The 15923-nt window shown below is 38.5% G+C and overlaps 1 protein-coding gene across 4 annotated transcripts in view; it reads left to right on the top strand.

Annotated features, from left to right (window-relative positions):
- Positions 1 to 15923, top strand: part of chd3 (chromodomain helicase DNA binding protein 3) — a 47396-nt gene that overhangs the window by 2334 nt on the left and 29139 nt on the right. For 3 of the 4 annotated variants that reach the window (XM_007248041.4, XM_007248040.4, XM_007248042.4), the window contains exons 2-23: positions 1016 to 1158; positions 1271 to 1441; positions 1750 to 1874; positions 2511 to 2749; positions 3379 to 3506; positions 3882 to 4011; positions 4510 to 4685; positions 5123 to 5383; positions 6056 to 6259; positions 6452 to 6669; positions 6792 to 6923; positions 7045 to 7135; positions 7409 to 7600; positions 9100 to 9300; positions 10163 to 10300; positions 10761 to 10882; positions 11510 to 11683; positions 11867 to 12008; positions 12774 to 12905; positions 14276 to 14393; positions 14576 to 14700; positions 14988 to 15219. In XM_007248041.4, coding sequence (XP_007248103.3) covers positions 1016 to 1158; positions 1271 to 1441; positions 1750 to 1874; positions 2511 to 2749; positions 3379 to 3506; positions 3882 to 4011; positions 4510 to 4685; positions 5123 to 5383; positions 6056 to 6259; positions 6452 to 6669; positions 6792 to 6923; positions 7045 to 7135; positions 7409 to 7600; positions 9100 to 9300; positions 10163 to 10300; positions 10761 to 10882; positions 11510 to 11683; positions 11867 to 12008; positions 12774 to 12905; positions 14276 to 14393; positions 14576 to 14700; positions 14988 to 15219 — 3594 coding nt within the window. Of the gene's footprint in view, positions 1 to 268; positions 894 to 995; positions 1159 to 1270; positions 1442 to 1749; positions 1875 to 2510; positions 2750 to 3378; positions 3507 to 3881; positions 4012 to 4509; positions 4686 to 5122; positions 5384 to 6055; positions 6260 to 6451; positions 6670 to 6791; positions 6924 to 7044; positions 7136 to 7408; positions 7601 to 9099; positions 9301 to 10162; positions 10301 to 10760; positions 10883 to 11509; positions 11684 to 11866; positions 12009 to 12773; positions 12906 to 14275; positions 14394 to 14575; positions 14701 to 14987; positions 15220 to 15923 lie in introns of those variants that run through there. The other variant, XM_049482058.1, reaches the window with a different exon arrangement.

Below are 15923 nucleotides of genomic sequence, written 5' to 3' on the forward strand. Positions count from 1 at the left end.
GCGCGTATCTGTCCTTATACTGTATCATGACCGCAGAAAGGGTTTTATTTGTTAAGTATGGTTGTGAGAGCCCATTCATGCCGCTTAACAATTTTAAAATAATTATTTTGGTACTAATTCGTTATTTTGGCATTCTAAGTCGTTATTAAGGGATAGTAAGTTGTTATTTTGGGATTCTAAGTGGTTATTTGGGGATAGTCGTTATTTTAGGATTCTAAGTAATTTTTTGAGAAACCAAGACGTTATTACTGAGTCTTTATTAGGGGATACTAAGTTGTTATTTCGGGATTCTAAGCCGTTTTTTGGGGATAGTCGTTATTTTAGGATTCTAAGTCATTATTTGAGGAAACTAAGTAGTTATTTGGGGATTCTAAGTCGTTATTTGGGGATTCTTATTTTGATCTTATTATTTTAAGATGCTAGGTAACATTTTTAAGGCGGTATCTTATTGATTTGATGGACTTGGTGTCTTTTTTAAAAGATACTTTTAACATTTCATATTCATATTAAGGTGATATGCACAGTAAGCTAGCTATAGCTCGTTAAACTACATCTCTGTAAGTTCTCTTAATCCGGGACATTTTTTTGTCTCATTTTTTAACTTTCAGGCAAAAGGCTAAACAGCTATAGCTAGCTATAGCTCCTGAGTGATACCTTGTACATAAGACAACAATTACAAGTGTAGTAAGCATACTCAATCACTTTTTGGAGCACCTGTAATTTGGCTCTTGAGAGCAGTCAGCCCAGAAACATGGCTTTGCTCTTAAGTTTAACTCTTGTAGGTCAAAGGTTGAATTGTCAGGGAAGGGATCTCTTCTTCAGCTCTACCCTCCACCCCCTGCGATGCTCCCAAGTGTCAACCCATTGTTCAGTCTAATTGCATTGGGAAGTGATTATGAGGATAATATTCAGCTTTTGTAAAGGATTAGTGTCAGTTCTGTTTAGTCACCACCTCTCTTATATGCCAACCCCCCCCCCCCCCACACACACACACTTTCTCTGTCGCCTCTTTCAGATGACGTTGAGGATGAGGGGAGGACCCCTGATAGGGACAGTCTGGGGAAGAAGAAGCGTGGTCCCAAGAAAAAGAAAGAGACTAAGAAGAAAGAAAAAGACAAAGAGGGCAAGACCCCCAAAGCACGCAAGCGCAAAAAAATAGTAGGTTTCCAGTGGCACAGCCTGTATCCAATTTTTTTATGTGTTCTTATTTTGAATTTGTTTTTGTTTGTAATTACTAATTTCAGGTCTAACTTTGCCATTCTAATTCTAGGAGAGTGATATAGAAAGAGACTCAGAACATGACTTTGCAGTGAACTCTGACAGTGCTGCAAGCGATTATGGAGAGAAGAAAAAGAAAAAGAAACACAAAGACAAGAAAGAAAAGAAAACAAAGAAAAAGAAAAAAGATGATGAAGATAGTACACATGAGGAGACCACTAAAGTGAGCGCTCTGTTTTTTTTTAATGTTTGCTACAACCTGATGAACAGTCCTTTTCGATTTCTATGCTAGCTTTAATACAGCTGTTTTGACCGTATATCTCAAATTGTGTAAATAACTCTCACTCTAGTTTTCTAAATAGAGACACTATATAAATGATTTTTAAGCTATACTTGAGAAGATATTATTACATGCTCTGGTTTAGTTAACTTTTAGCAATATACAAAACTAGTAATGTTTTAATACAGATACATGCAAAACAACAATGTTGATGGTTTTATAAGCTATTTTTGGATCTACCTCTGTCACAGCCTGTAGAACAGAAGACGTCTGCTCAACTAGCAAAAGACTGGGGACTGGAGGATGTAGATCACACCTTCACTGAGGAGGACTACCGCACATTAACCAACTATAAGGCTTTCAGCCAGTTCATGAGGTACTGATTCCTGTGCTGCTGTTAGAAACTGGTCCTGTATGTTGCTGATTGAGCAGTTAAATTGTGCTTCAGACATCGAAGAGATTAAAGTTGTATTTGTTAGTTGGACCAAAGTTGGGGAAATGTAGCTTTAGAATGTAATGGTTTGCTGTTTAGCAATAAAATGTTCTTATGCCCATTTTTACAATACAACTATATGTGGTGTCTTAAGTAAAGGAAAACTCTACAACCCTCCAAACCCTAACACAACGCTCTTTAGGGTTTATTGAAGATCACACTGAATGACTACTGAAAAAAGCCACTCTGCAACTTTTTGTACACAAGCACTTTAACACTGTCTTTATTGCCCCATGTTTAAAATCATTTTTGCACCTCTGCAGTTATGATAACATATTGCTGCTGCATGAATTATCTATTCATTTTCCTTCCATTTGCATTTGCCAGTGATTTATTTAACTTCATATTATCCTGATGAAATAATTCCTAGTATTAATGAAAATAATTTTATGCAAAGGATTACTTTGGACAACAAACGTGTCTAATTGACTATGTTTAGGTTGAAGGGAGGTTTAATAAATACATTTATACTTTTAGCTAAGATTGGAAATCAAATTTTTCATCTATTCTGTTTTGCAGGCCTATGATAGCTAAGAAGAACCCCAAGATCCCTATGTCTAAAATGATGACCATCCTGGGAGCGAAATGGAGAGAGTTTAGCTCCAATAACCCCTTCAAAGGTTCTGCTGCCGCTGTTGCTGCTGCTGCCGCCGCGGCCGCAGCAGCCGTTGCCGAGCAGGTCTCTGCAGCAACTGCCTCCCCTGAACCCCCTCCTCAGCCACCCCCGCTTCGCAAGGCCAAGACCAAAGAAGGGAAAGGTGAGAGGGAAGGACGAGCAGATAGGAGCAAGATGTAGTGTTGATCACTTTTTAATGATTCTCTATAAATTATTCGTAACTGTGCCAGTTAGTAAATCACTCAGTTCATTATTTATCCTGTTCCCTTTTTAGAGTAAGCTTGTGAATTATTTTGATGTTTTTGAGACTAATATATGCTTAGACTCTAGTCGGTTTAGAGCATAGACATCCAAGGGTGTGGAAAGTCAGCGTGCTGCTGTGTGCCTTATTTTTTACAATTATTTGGCTGTGACTACAGCTGTTTAAAAAAATGCAATTCAAAATAAAAATATATATTTAATGACAATATTTTTTTAATTGTTTGATTTTTGCTTATGTCATAATAATTAAAAAAAAATATCTGGTCACTCCCCGTTTGTTGTAACAGCCATTCTGTACTAGGGGTTTTGGTTGCTTTGGTTTTCAAACTGTGTTTTGTACCAAACAGTTTTTTTGACTGATTTACTTATAATAAGTAAGTTGATTAACTTTTTTGGAGACCTGTTCGTTTAAATAGCACAGTTATGACCTATAGCCATAATTATATACATCACAGATATTATTTAGTTTTCATGTTTCACTGTGTAAAATGAAGTGTTTGGTCTCTTAAGGCCCTGGCTATAAGAAGCGCAGTAAGAGTCCTCGCGTCCCTGAAAAAAAGAAGCCCAAGCCTAAAAAGATGGCTCCTCTACGAATCAAATTGGGAGCTCTTGGGAACAAGCGAAAGAAGAGCAGCTCGGTGAGAAATGAATCCCAATCCCAATTAGTGACACTCTCTGGAATTTATGAGTGTGTGTCTTTGAATGTGTGTGTATTTATGCCAAATCTCATTGGAACTAGAATCATGTAGGTGTGATTTCTGCCTGAGTTGCTTGTCTTAGCTCAAACTCGATAATTCATGTCACCTTGTCATGAGCATGTTGGTTAGTGTTCAATCTCATTTACTAGATGACACCTTTTACAGGTGTGGCCTTTTGTGTTTTTGTGTGTAAGGGAAAGAGACAGTGACAAATGTAACATTTAAAAACTAATAATCTTTGGAACAGGAAAATTCTACATGGCATATGGGAGGCATAGTAATAAATAACCAAGTTTTGTGTGTGTCTGTTTACAGAGTGAAGAAGTGGATGATGATGATTCTGAGCAGGAAAACTCAAGTGTGCACAGCTCTTCAGTTCGCTCGGATAGCTCTGGCCGGGTCAAGAAGAACAAGAGAGGTCGCCCAGCTAAGAAGAAGAAAAAAAGTGAGTTACTCTTTTTGTCTGTTTTCATTTTTTCCAGTAATTTCATTTGTTAAAATAAGTAGCATACCTCAATCAAAAATCAGCAGAGTATTCTACTTAAGCCTAATATGACACTAAATATAACATTGATGTTTATTTTGATTGTTCAGACATGCTTATTCATTGTTTATTATGAGAAAAATTAAGTACTAGTTTAATTTATTGATATTTGCAACAAATTTATTGAATGAAAGATATTAAAGCACCAATGTGCTTTTATGGTAAAAATGCTACTTGGTTGCTATGAAGCAACTTTTGTTAAGTAGGTGTTAATTCTGGAGAATTGTCTGTGTTTCTGTACTGTAATGACACTGCCCCAGTATAAAATAATAAATATGATGTCTCAACTTTGTGAGTGTCTGCACACAACACCAACGCTTGTCCCCTTTTCTCATTCTCTTCATCTTTCTCTCTCTCTCTCTCTCTCTCTCTCTCTCTCTCTCCCTCTCCCTCTCTCAGTTGTGGGAGATGAAGATGGGGATGGCTATGAGACGGATCATCAGGACTACTGTGAGGTGTGTCAACAGGGAGGGGAGATCATCCTTTGTGACACGTGTCCCAGGGCGTACCACCTAGTGTGCCTGGAACCTGAGCTGGAGAAAGCTCCTGAGGGCAAGTGGAGTTGCCCGCACTGTGTGAGTCACCTTCACAAAGCTCCCCTGAAGCCTACTTAAAAGCTTAAAGGAGCAACAAGTTCAATTTTCTGTTAAAATCTGAGAAATGGGTATTATGCGTTGGTAGAAAATTACATGTTTTGACGAGAATCAAGGGAGCTTGGAAAATCTCTTTTTCATGAGGTAGTGTGGCCAACACAGCAAATCACTTCTTTTTTTGTTTGACAGTTCACTAAACTAGCCTTATAAACAGCAACAGCCTTGTTAATTTTCCCTGCTGTGCTACTATTAAGCTATTATCCTATCATATCTTGTCTTACGATTCAAATTGTCACTTACTTCTTAAGTACCAAGTGAATGTAAGTCATGAAACTATCAAAATATACTATGTATCCATCTTCATCATTATTTAAGCCTTGCGTGTTTTAAATAAAACTTTGTGTTGTCTGCTCTACCAGGAGAAAGAAGGGATTCAGTGGGAGGCAAAGGAAGAGGAGTTTGAGGAGTTTGAGGAAGAGTGCGATGATGGTGTGGTGGCTGATGCAGGGCCAGGAGGTGGAGAGGAAGAGGAGGATGATCATATGGAGTTCTGCCGAGTGTGTAAAGATGGAGGAGAGCTGTTATGTTGTGACTCTTGCCCTTCCTCATATCATATACACTGCCTCAACCCCCCTTTGCCTGAAATCCCCAATGGAGAGTGGCTCTGTCCCAGATGCACAGTGAGTAATATAAATCAATGTTTAAAGTGAACTAAGTTTAAGAATTTAATTAGGTTGCGGACAAAGTCAGTGAATCTGAATGATCTGAGTTAGGTTTAATACAGTTTCTTTTTATTTTTTTATATCTATCTACATATTCCTCCCTTATAATATGTTTAAGTGCCTGGACATAAAACAGTTGACCAAATATAGACAGTCTATACACAATAATAACCAGTGTGTCATAAACAGGATCATCCCAAGCACATTGTTCTACAGTAAATGTATTAGTCTGGATTAACAATAATAAATGATTGATAACATTTTATGCTAAATAAATAATTAGTAGTTGATATGTACTGATTTTTATGACATAAGTATTCAATTTATGTGCAATGGAAGCTACAAGTGAACAAAGATAACATTGTATTTCCCTGTTAAGGATAAAGTTGTCTCACAATTGGCCTATACAGTGGTATGAAAAAGTTTGGGCAACTTTTATTCGTATCAGAAAGTTCACTAAAATATATCATATAGCAGATGAACACAGTGATATTTGAGCAGTGAAATTTTAAACAAAATAAAGCAGGTGCCTAAATAGTTTTTTTTTGTTGCAAACCTTATTGCCACGCATGTATTGTGCTATGGTGCCATGGTGACATGATGTCATATTTTTACCATTCTGTCTTACAGTGTCCACCAATCAAAGGGCGAGTACAGAGGATTCTACACTGGCGATGGGGTGAGCCCCCACCCCCAGTTCCTGTTCCTCCACCCCCGGATGCACCTCCTGATGTTCCGCCCCCGCCCCCCATGAAAGGCCGTCCAGAGAGAGAGTTCTTTGTGAAACTGACAGCACAGTCCTACTGGCACTGTACATGGATCACTGAACTTCAGGTGTGTGTGTGTGTGTGTGTGAAAAAGAGAGAGAAAATGAATCGTTACACCCTGATTTTGGAAGTGCACTTGCAGGTGAGATACACTGATAGACGCACTTGATGATGCAGAAACAATGTAAAGAATATTAAAAAGTAGGCAAAAAGACAAGCACCAGCATTCTTCACTTTCTCCTTATTTCACTATCCACAGCTGGAGATCTTCCATTCTGTGATGTTCCGCAACTACCAGCGAAAGACAGACATGGATGAGCCACCCAGTCTGGACTATGGTTCTGGAGGAGAAGAGGATTCTGGGAAAAGTGAGAAACGACGAGCCAAAGACCCTCAATACGCCATCCTGGAGGAGAAGTATTATCGCTACGGCATCAAGCCGGAATGGATGATGGTACACAGGATAATTAACCACAGGTTAGTTAAGGGTCTGTGTATTGTAGTATAAAAAAATCAAAGCCAGTTTTAACAATATTTTGTGTATATGGTATGCATGTATTTGTATATGCATACATGTGTATTTTTATCTGTGTGTGCAGTGTGGATAAGAAGGGGAACTACCACTATTTGGTGAAGTGGAGAGACTTAACTTATGATCAGTGTACATGGGAGAGAGATGATTTGGACATCCCAGAGTTTGGCATGCATAAGGCAGCTTACTGGAGGCACAGGTACAGTAGAACTTCCTCATGATAAAGAGGAGGTTGTTATTATATTCCAAAATCTAAAAATATATATTAGAAAAAAATCTTTTTATGACACATTGTACAATCACTGTTCTCTGTCTCACAGAGAGGAAGTAATGAAAGAAGACCCAGACAAGCCAAGGAGTATGAGGAGAAGAGATGAGAATGATGAAGCTCCTGGAACCCCTGTTACTGATGTATGTTTGAACTTATAACCAGTTCCATTCTTTTTAATATTCGGGTACATTTATTTGCCTTTGTTTCCATGAATGATATCTTTGTATTTTACACTTTACAATATTCCATTTCGAATTTTGCAAATTTCAAGTTAAAATGGCATTAAAGACTATCCTTTTGGCATTCTCTTCTTTTGGCCCTTCTCTTTTTCCAAAAATAAATGATCATTATCAGTTCATCAATACATCCCCTCATTCTAAATATCCAGCATCTTTTTTCATTTCCCCTTCCAGCCCACGATAAAGTATGAAGAGCAACCAGACTTTGTGACAGTAACAGGAGGTACTCTGCACCTGTACCAGCTGGAGGGCCTCAATTGGCTCCGTTTCTCCTGGGCTCAGGGCACAGACACTATCCTGGCTGATGAGATGGGCCTGGGCAAGACAATCCAGACCATCGTATTCCTCTATTCACTGTTTAAAGAGGTATGTGTGCTAATGGATTTCATCTCAGATGATTTTTCTTCATAAAGGGACTTTAGCACTGTTCAAGCTAGATTTATTTTTCCTAGGAACGTACTATAATTTAAATGGTAATCTATTTTTACCTAGTATAAATTTGCAATATTTGTGGTTTGTTTTAGAAGTTTGCTGGGCTGCTGGGGTTTAAAGTCGGACTGTTGGATCTCCCCAACTCACTCGCCTTATTGTATGCTTTCTCTGTCTCTTGTGCCATCTTCTGTGCTGTGAATCTAAGACTGAATATATATTATTCAGACTTGAGCTATGAAGTTGCCAAAACAAGAGTTGTCTGTTTTTTTTTGCACAGCAGTGTGTATGCACTAGGCACATGGTATTGCGCATTGGTATTGGAGCAAGGTATTAGGCAAAAGGCCGATAACAGTATCAGTATTAATGCATCTGTAACTTTCACTGTTTTTTAAAACAAATAGTTGCAGCTATTGCTTACACAGATGATTAAATTCACATAGACAGCTTGTCAAAAGTGTTGGGTCACCTGCTCATTTGTTGCCTCTTCTTAAATCAGTGGTATTACACATATATCTTTTATCCTGTTTTTGTTAAAGCAACTGTTGCTACTATCCAGGAACAATTTGTACTAGATTTTGGAGCATTGCTGGAAAGATTTCATTGCATTTAGCAACGGTAGCATTTTTGAGGTCAGATTTTTGGTTGATCAAATCCTTACCTCATCCCTAACTTTCTAGTTCTTCCCAAAAGTATTGGGTGGAGCTCCATCATTACAGAGAACACAGATCCACTGCTCTAAATCTAAATGTTGGCGTTTATACTGCACTAGCAAACACCTGTCATTAGGCAATGTGCCCTTGGGTTCATTCTTATCTGGTCCAGAGAGTCGTATTCTATTAACAATGCACTTCTGCAGATAATAGACAAGCTGTGTGTGTATTTACACATCTGTAAGGGTGTAGTAGGGAAGGGTATTTGGACATAGACTTTGTAGGTTGTGAAAATATCGGATTCTTTTTTGAAAAAGCTGCTTGTGATTCAATCAGTGTGCACAGATGCCTACTGGACATATACTGAACTATTATTATTATGCGTAAAACTCATGACTTGCAGAGTGCATAAGGGTGTAGGAAATTTTTGGGATTCAGATGTAGTTTAAGTTTTCTGAAACACATTATTCATTAATATGGTGTTTATTTAACTGCATGTGAACAGCGTTTTTTTTACCTTCAAGGCAGAACCTTAAATCTTTTGGGATTTAGCTTTGAGGCATGTGGATTTAGTTAGTGTATCTACACCAATCAAGTATACCATTATTATAATACACTCATTCACTTTATTCCATGCAAATAAACCAGTCAGATCGCAATCCTAACTAAATTTAGCTTGTGGAACTAATTCACATAGCATAGTCAAATACAGCAGCCTTCAGTCCTGTGTATTTTTAAGGTGAATATTCTGTCACTCCTTCTTGTCCCCTCTTTTATACCCAGGGACACACGAAGGGGCCATTTCTGGTGAGTGCTCCTCTTTCCACCATCATTAACTGGGAGAGAGAGTTCGAGATGTGGGCTCCAGACTTCTACGTGGTCACCTACACAGGAGACAAGGACAGCAGAGCCATCATTCGAGAGAATGAGTTCTCCTTTGATGACACAGCCGTGAAAGGAGGAAAGAAGGCCTTCAAACTGCGGGTGAGGAGAAAAAGCAGCCTTTGGGTCATGACCAGTAAGCAGTGCACAGGCACATGCTGTATATAGATCTATAAGATATGGTTCACAGGTAGGGATGTCCTGATCTCATCTTCTGATTTATTTTGCGTATCTGCCGTTACTGAGTCCCAATACAATACTTTTGCAATGCAGTAAAAAAAGAAAGAATACAGCCAACTATGTTGTCCCTTTTTAAATAAAGTTTTAATTATAAAAAAAAAATGGCATTAAAACAGGCAATTACTAGCACAAAATAAACAAGTACTAAATGGCCGTATAAATTATTTAAATATGTATCTTTTTATAAATAAACAAACCAAAAAATGTCACACAACAACAATTCTGTGATTAATTGTAATTAAGATCATGATTCATGTTTTTATGCTGGTAGTTCTGTGTTTTTGGGAAGGAGAATATTAGTTTAGTGTGGTTTAGGTCTGGCAAACTAGATTAGACTAGACCTTTTTTACTGTATTTTACCTTGGAAAGAGGAATGTGTGTGTGCGTATGTGCACGAAGGTGTGTGTGTAAGAGAGAGAGAGAGAGAAAGAGAGAGAGAGAGAGACTTGTCGCTGTCAGTGTTAATGCAGCATGGGCGTTCTCTGTAGTAAACTCATGGTAACGTTACATTTTTTATGAATTCGTGATCTGGATCTGTTCCACCCCATTGCTATGCTTTGAAAATGATGGGATCAGCCCCGATTTCTGGTCACATGTTTGAATTTAAGACATCCATATTTACAAACTGTTGCACAGTACCTGCCCAGGTAATACAGTGAAGAGAAAGTAGTAGATAAGAAGTTGATTGTATGGTTGAATAATTATGTCTGTTTTTTTCTCTCAGAAAGAAGCTCCCATTAAGTTCCATGTGTTGCTGACCTCCTACGAACTAGTGACCATAGACCAGACGGCCCTGAAATCCATAGACTGGGCTTGTCTGGTTGTGGATGAAGCTCACAGACTGAAAAATAACCAGTCCAAGGTATCTACCTGTGTGTTTTGTTGGTATAATATATTGTATTACTGCTTGCTGCATGTTCTGCAGCCAACATTCTCATGTGGGGACTTACATGGGGTGGAATGTGGACTAAAGTGGGTTTGTACATGGCACTACAGATGGGTTTCCCAAATGAGCTCATCATTACAGCCCATGTAAATATAGGTCCCATCTGGCCCCATGTACAGTGTAAAACACAGATGGGGCCCATATTTAACTCCTGGTCCCACCACTGACCCTGATGGGACCCATAATTGAAATTCATATGTGGACCAACATGCAACACATGAACAAACTTTTTGTTTCCAAGTTAAGCTTCCCATACAGGCCCCACATGGGCATGTTATCTGGGTAGTTCTTGATATTTAAATTCAAAATTAACACAAAATCGTTTACACATTAAGCTGTGTTGAATAAACATAACCTTCTGTGTGTCTGTTGTCAGTTTTTCAGGCGACTCAATGATTATAAGATTGACCATAAGCTGCTGCTAACAGGCACACCCCTTCAGAACAATCTAGAGGAGCTCTTCCACCTGCTTAACTTCCTCACACCCAACCGATTCAAGTAAGGACAAACACACACATTGTCACTTTGCACTGACAAATTTATAATTTATTTATTATTTATTTATTTTATTTCATTTACACGGCCAATTACCCAACCCACTCACCAGGACTCCCCCTATCACTAGTAATGCCCCAAGACACCAGGAGGGTGAAGACTAACACATGCTTCCTATACATGTGAAGCCAGCCACCGCTTCTTTTAGAACTGCTGCTGATGCAGCATTGCCAAGCAGCCAGCACGCTTGGAGGACAGTGCAGCGGCTCGGTTCCGATACATCAGCTCACAGGCACCCTAGGAGTGATGTGGGGAGAGAGCGCCATCTACCCACCCTGAGGGAGCAGGGCCAATTTTGCTCCCTTTGAGCACTGGCAGCTTGATGGCAAAGCTGCATGAGCGGGGGGTTCGAACCTGCGACCTCCCGTTCATAGTGGCCGCGCTTTACACCGCTGGCCCACCTTATACCCAATTTTTGCCTGCATAAATAAGTTTATGTAAACACTGCAGGAAAATGATGTTCGTTGCCAGATGGCTCCTAATTTAGGCCTTAAAAATAATCACAAAACTGACACATACAGTACTCATACTTAGACACAGCTCATCCTCTCTCTCTATCTCTGTTTGCAGTAATCTGGATGGCTTTCTGGAAGAGTTTGCAGACATCTCCAAAGAGGACCAGATCAAGAAGCTACACGACCTGCTGGGGCCACACATGCTCAGACGGCTAAAGGCAGACGTGTTTAAGAACATGCCAGCTAAAACCGAACTTATTGTCCGTGTGGAGCTAAGCCCCATGCAGAAGTGAGAGAGCACTAAACATTGAAGTGTTTTCATGTTTTTTCTATTACAGTCATGAGTTGAAAGATGAAAAGACTTGAGATTGTTAAACCTGTGCAAAAGGTGCAAACTTGCAGAAGGTGAAAGAGGAAGGCTCTAGATTGTGGTTTTGTAACCTTTTGTGTTTGTCTGTGTGCTGCTGTAAAGGAAATACTACAAGTTCATCCTGACACGGAACTTTGAGGCACTGAACTCTAAAGGAGGAGGAAACCAGGTTTCTTTGCTCAACATCATGATGGACCTGAAGAAGTGCTGCAATCACCCCTACCTCTTTCCTGTCGCCTCCATGGTGAGACATATCCTCACATAGGGTATCTTGATAAGCAGTTACAGACATATTGAAAGTGTTTACAGAAAAACATCACAAGACCAATTGCATGTTTCAGTAAAAAAGTGGTTTAGGCACTTTGTGATGGGAAGAGTTCTGGGTAGTAGGTGGGAATTGGAAATTACTAAATTGCGGTGAAAATTGGGGGGTGGGGAAGATTTATAGGAGCTTTTAGATGAAATAGCTGATCTAATTTCAGAAGATCGTGGGCTTGAATCTTGTTGTTGATGGGAAAGCATAAATTTCCCTCTTACTTGAATGCAGTGCAATGCAGTATGTGACAAAAATAATGAATTGCTGTACAAATTGAGTAAATTACAGTAAAAATGTATGTGTTGCTGTACACACTACACACATTAAACACCAATAACCACCTTTCCCAACTTATCTCCTTTAAAGCTCACTATTGTGTACACATGAACCTCCAATCTGTATACATATACTTCCATACATTTCCAGGCTCTTTTGTCTAGACTATTTTTTTTTTTTTTTAGAAAATGCTTCAAAGCGAATGAACAGTGCTGCCGCCTTGTGTCTGAAAATAGCATTACAGAACTAGTTTCATAGCACAAGATGTGAGATATGGACACAGATTTTGCAATGAAAGGTTCATATGTTTTGCTGTTATTTTTTATTTGGTTGAAAGACAATAATTTATAATGATTTTCTTCTTTTTTTCAAAACTTGTATTGATGATGTATGTGTGTGTATGTGTGTTTTTAACAGGAGGCACCCAAGACACCGAGTGGGGCATATGAGGGATCCAGTCTTACAAAGTCTTCTGGGAAGTTAATGCTGCTACAGAAAATGCTGAGAAAGCTGAAAGAGCAGGGCCACCGTGTGCTTGTTTTCTCTCAGGTACAGTTCATTTTTAGTCAACATAGACACACACAGACTAATGCACACAGTCCTGTTCATTTTTTTGTTAGCAAATTGTTAAACATTTTAATTTAATTATCATATCACATACTGTCCGTTCCTGAGTGTATTTTATTTTTTCATGTGTCTTTTGCTCTTTTACTTATTATATTACTTTTACTGCCAAATATTTGAACATGCACAGATGCTGCTGGAGTGCTTAGACACGTAATATCAGACATCTTTTATTTTTGCATATCTCCTTCATTATTCCTAGGTTCTGCCTAAACATGAAAACCTAAAAATAGCTATTTTTACTCTTTATATGTGCACAAAAATGTCATTCTTATGAGTGCACTTATTCACTTTTAAGTTGCACCTGTTGTTGGCTAATAGAATAGGACTCTCTAGAACAGGTAAATATGAACCTACTGCGGAAAAATGGAAATGGGCCGAAACTAAAATCATGCCGAGCGCAACAGAGAGATGGGGGAGGCATGTAAACTAAAGTTTGTCAGAGAAGCGTTTTATTTTTTAAATTATTGTTCATTATAGTTCAAACAACCTCACGGGCCAGATGTTTCACGCTTGCGGGCCACATCTGGCCCGCGAGCCTCCTATTGCCAACCTATTCAATATGTTGTTATAATGTTTTATTCTTCTTCAGTATATTAATGCATAAGGTTTTAGCTACTCTAATCCCCATCCAGTTCCGATGCTTTCTTTTTATCGATGTAGCTAAGAACCCTCTGTTGTGCTCTAGGCGCCATTAATGGATTATTGGATTTTCTGCCATTTTTGCCCCCGCCACCAAAATCTGTGGGGAATGCACTCCAGCCATGTTTACAGTGGTTTACACTGGAATTATGGCTGGTTAAAAATAGAGCAATGTGGAAATAAGGACCAGTTCTTTTGTTTTAAATATGCACTAAACAGCACTTTCAAAATTGAGAGAAGCAGGCATTACTCATATTTTACAAAAAAACTAATCATAATGCACTCATGAACCTATGATAAAGTTATTTCACATCACTGGTCGAAACAAAAATAGTTTAGCATGTTTATTACTGGAAATGGTCAGTTTAAATAAATAATATACCAAACAAAATAATTTATATAATTCACTAAATTATATACAAAAAATATTTTGCCTCAGCATTAATTAGCAACACGTCTTACCACTAACTAACTGTGTGAATTATTTGTTTAATGTGTCTGCCATGCAAACTGAGGTATGAGAAAGATGTAAGAATGTAAAGAAAACAAATAAGTAAATATACAATTGGACATTCCAGTTGGACTAAAACCTTCTTACTGTGGAATTTAAAAATAGCCTATATTGATTTCCTGATCATTATTGTTTACATTAGATGACTAAGATGCTGGATTTGCTAGAGGACTTCCTGGACTATGAAGGTTACAAGTATGAGCGCATTGATGGGGGCATCACTGGAGCACTGAGACAGGAGGCCATTGACAGATTCAATGGTAAGAATGCCTCAGATTCAGCGTATGCTGGTTTACCTTTCCTTCATAAAAAGATTTTAAATAACTACATTGTTTGAAGTAGTAACCTTGATCTATTAATGAATTACACATTGAAAATAACCTTTTAAGTGATATTTGTGCATTTACATTCTTTGCATCTGCTTTTCTTAAACTTTTTTCAGCTCCGGGAGCCGTTCAGTTCTGTTTCCTTCTGTCTACACGGGCAGGGGGTTTGGGCATCAATCTGGCAACTGCAGACACTGTCATTATCTTTGACTCTGACTGGAACCCTCACAATGACATTCAGGTAGAGAGTACACACATAACGAGTGATGTCTTAGTGGACATAACTTATTTCCTTTCTTTTGTTTTCTTTTTGAGATTTTTTTATGATATTGCAGGGATAATGATTTTGACAGAGATGAATTTGGAAGATGTAGCGGCATTTCTGGACGAACTGTGGAAATTTTGTTTTATGCGTGTCTGCATGTACTGAACTGCTATCATGGCACAGATCCCAAAAGAAGGAACTAATTAAAATACTTTTCTCTCATTCTGTGTCTGTTCCTGTGTTTCTGTGTGTTTTCATCTTAGGCCTTCAGCCGAGCCCATAGGATTGGTCAGGCCAATAAGGTGATGATCTATCGCTTTGTAACCCGTGCTTCTGTTGAAGAGCGTATTACCCAAGTGGCCAAGCGTAAAATGATGCTGACCCACCTGGTGGTGCGGCCAGGACTGGGCTCCAAAGCTGGTTCTATGTCGAAACAGGAGCTAGACGACATCTTAAAGTTCGGAACAGAGGAGCTGTTCAAGGATGAGATTGAAGGTGAGAGGAGAGGAGGAGAAGTTCAATGTAGGGCATGTAGTACAATGTGGAGATGTGGAATTACAAAATGAAATTTTAAAATTAAAGGTGCTGTGTATGATTAAAACCCAGAATACTTTTTGTAAAATTCAGCTAATGTTACCACAAAGTTTGATTTGGCATTACATTCAGCATCTGGCTTTGTAAATGGGAAACAGACAAAGTGGCTTGGATCAGGTAACACAATACTATTCCAGCCAGTCAGCAACAGGGGTGTTCTTGTTTGTGCGAAGGATGGGGTAAGAGGAGAAGAAAACTATATATATATGTATATATGTATATATACATATATATATATGTCTGTAAATATATGTACATTTTGATATTTTTACCTGTGTATACAGAAATAGGTCAGTGTTGTTTTCCTTATTGTTTAGCAAGTGTTTGTAATAGATGATCACAGTGGGTTTGCTTTGTAGCAATATTAGTCAGAGTAACCCACAGGCATTAAATTGGGGAATGGAGCTTCTGAGGAAGCAGTGAAGGGACATTCAAAAAATCAAATAATACAGCACCTTTAATGTCTCATATCTCTTATAGAACTTTATAGAAGTATTTAGATCCTTCTATTAAATTATATATGTTATAAAGTAGTTTTCTGACGACAGCTACTTGTTTAGTAACAACTCCTAAATCTGACCCCAACTTATATGCCTATTTGTTGT

The sequence above is a fragment of the Astyanax mexicanus genome, chromosome 8 (assembly GCF_023375975.1).
Source record: "Astyanax mexicanus isolate ESR-SI-001 chromosome 8, AstMex3_surface, whole genome shotgun sequence".
Classification (NCBI taxonomy): Eukaryota; Metazoa; Chordata; class Actinopteri; order Characiformes; family Acestrorhamphidae; genus Astyanax; species Astyanax mexicanus.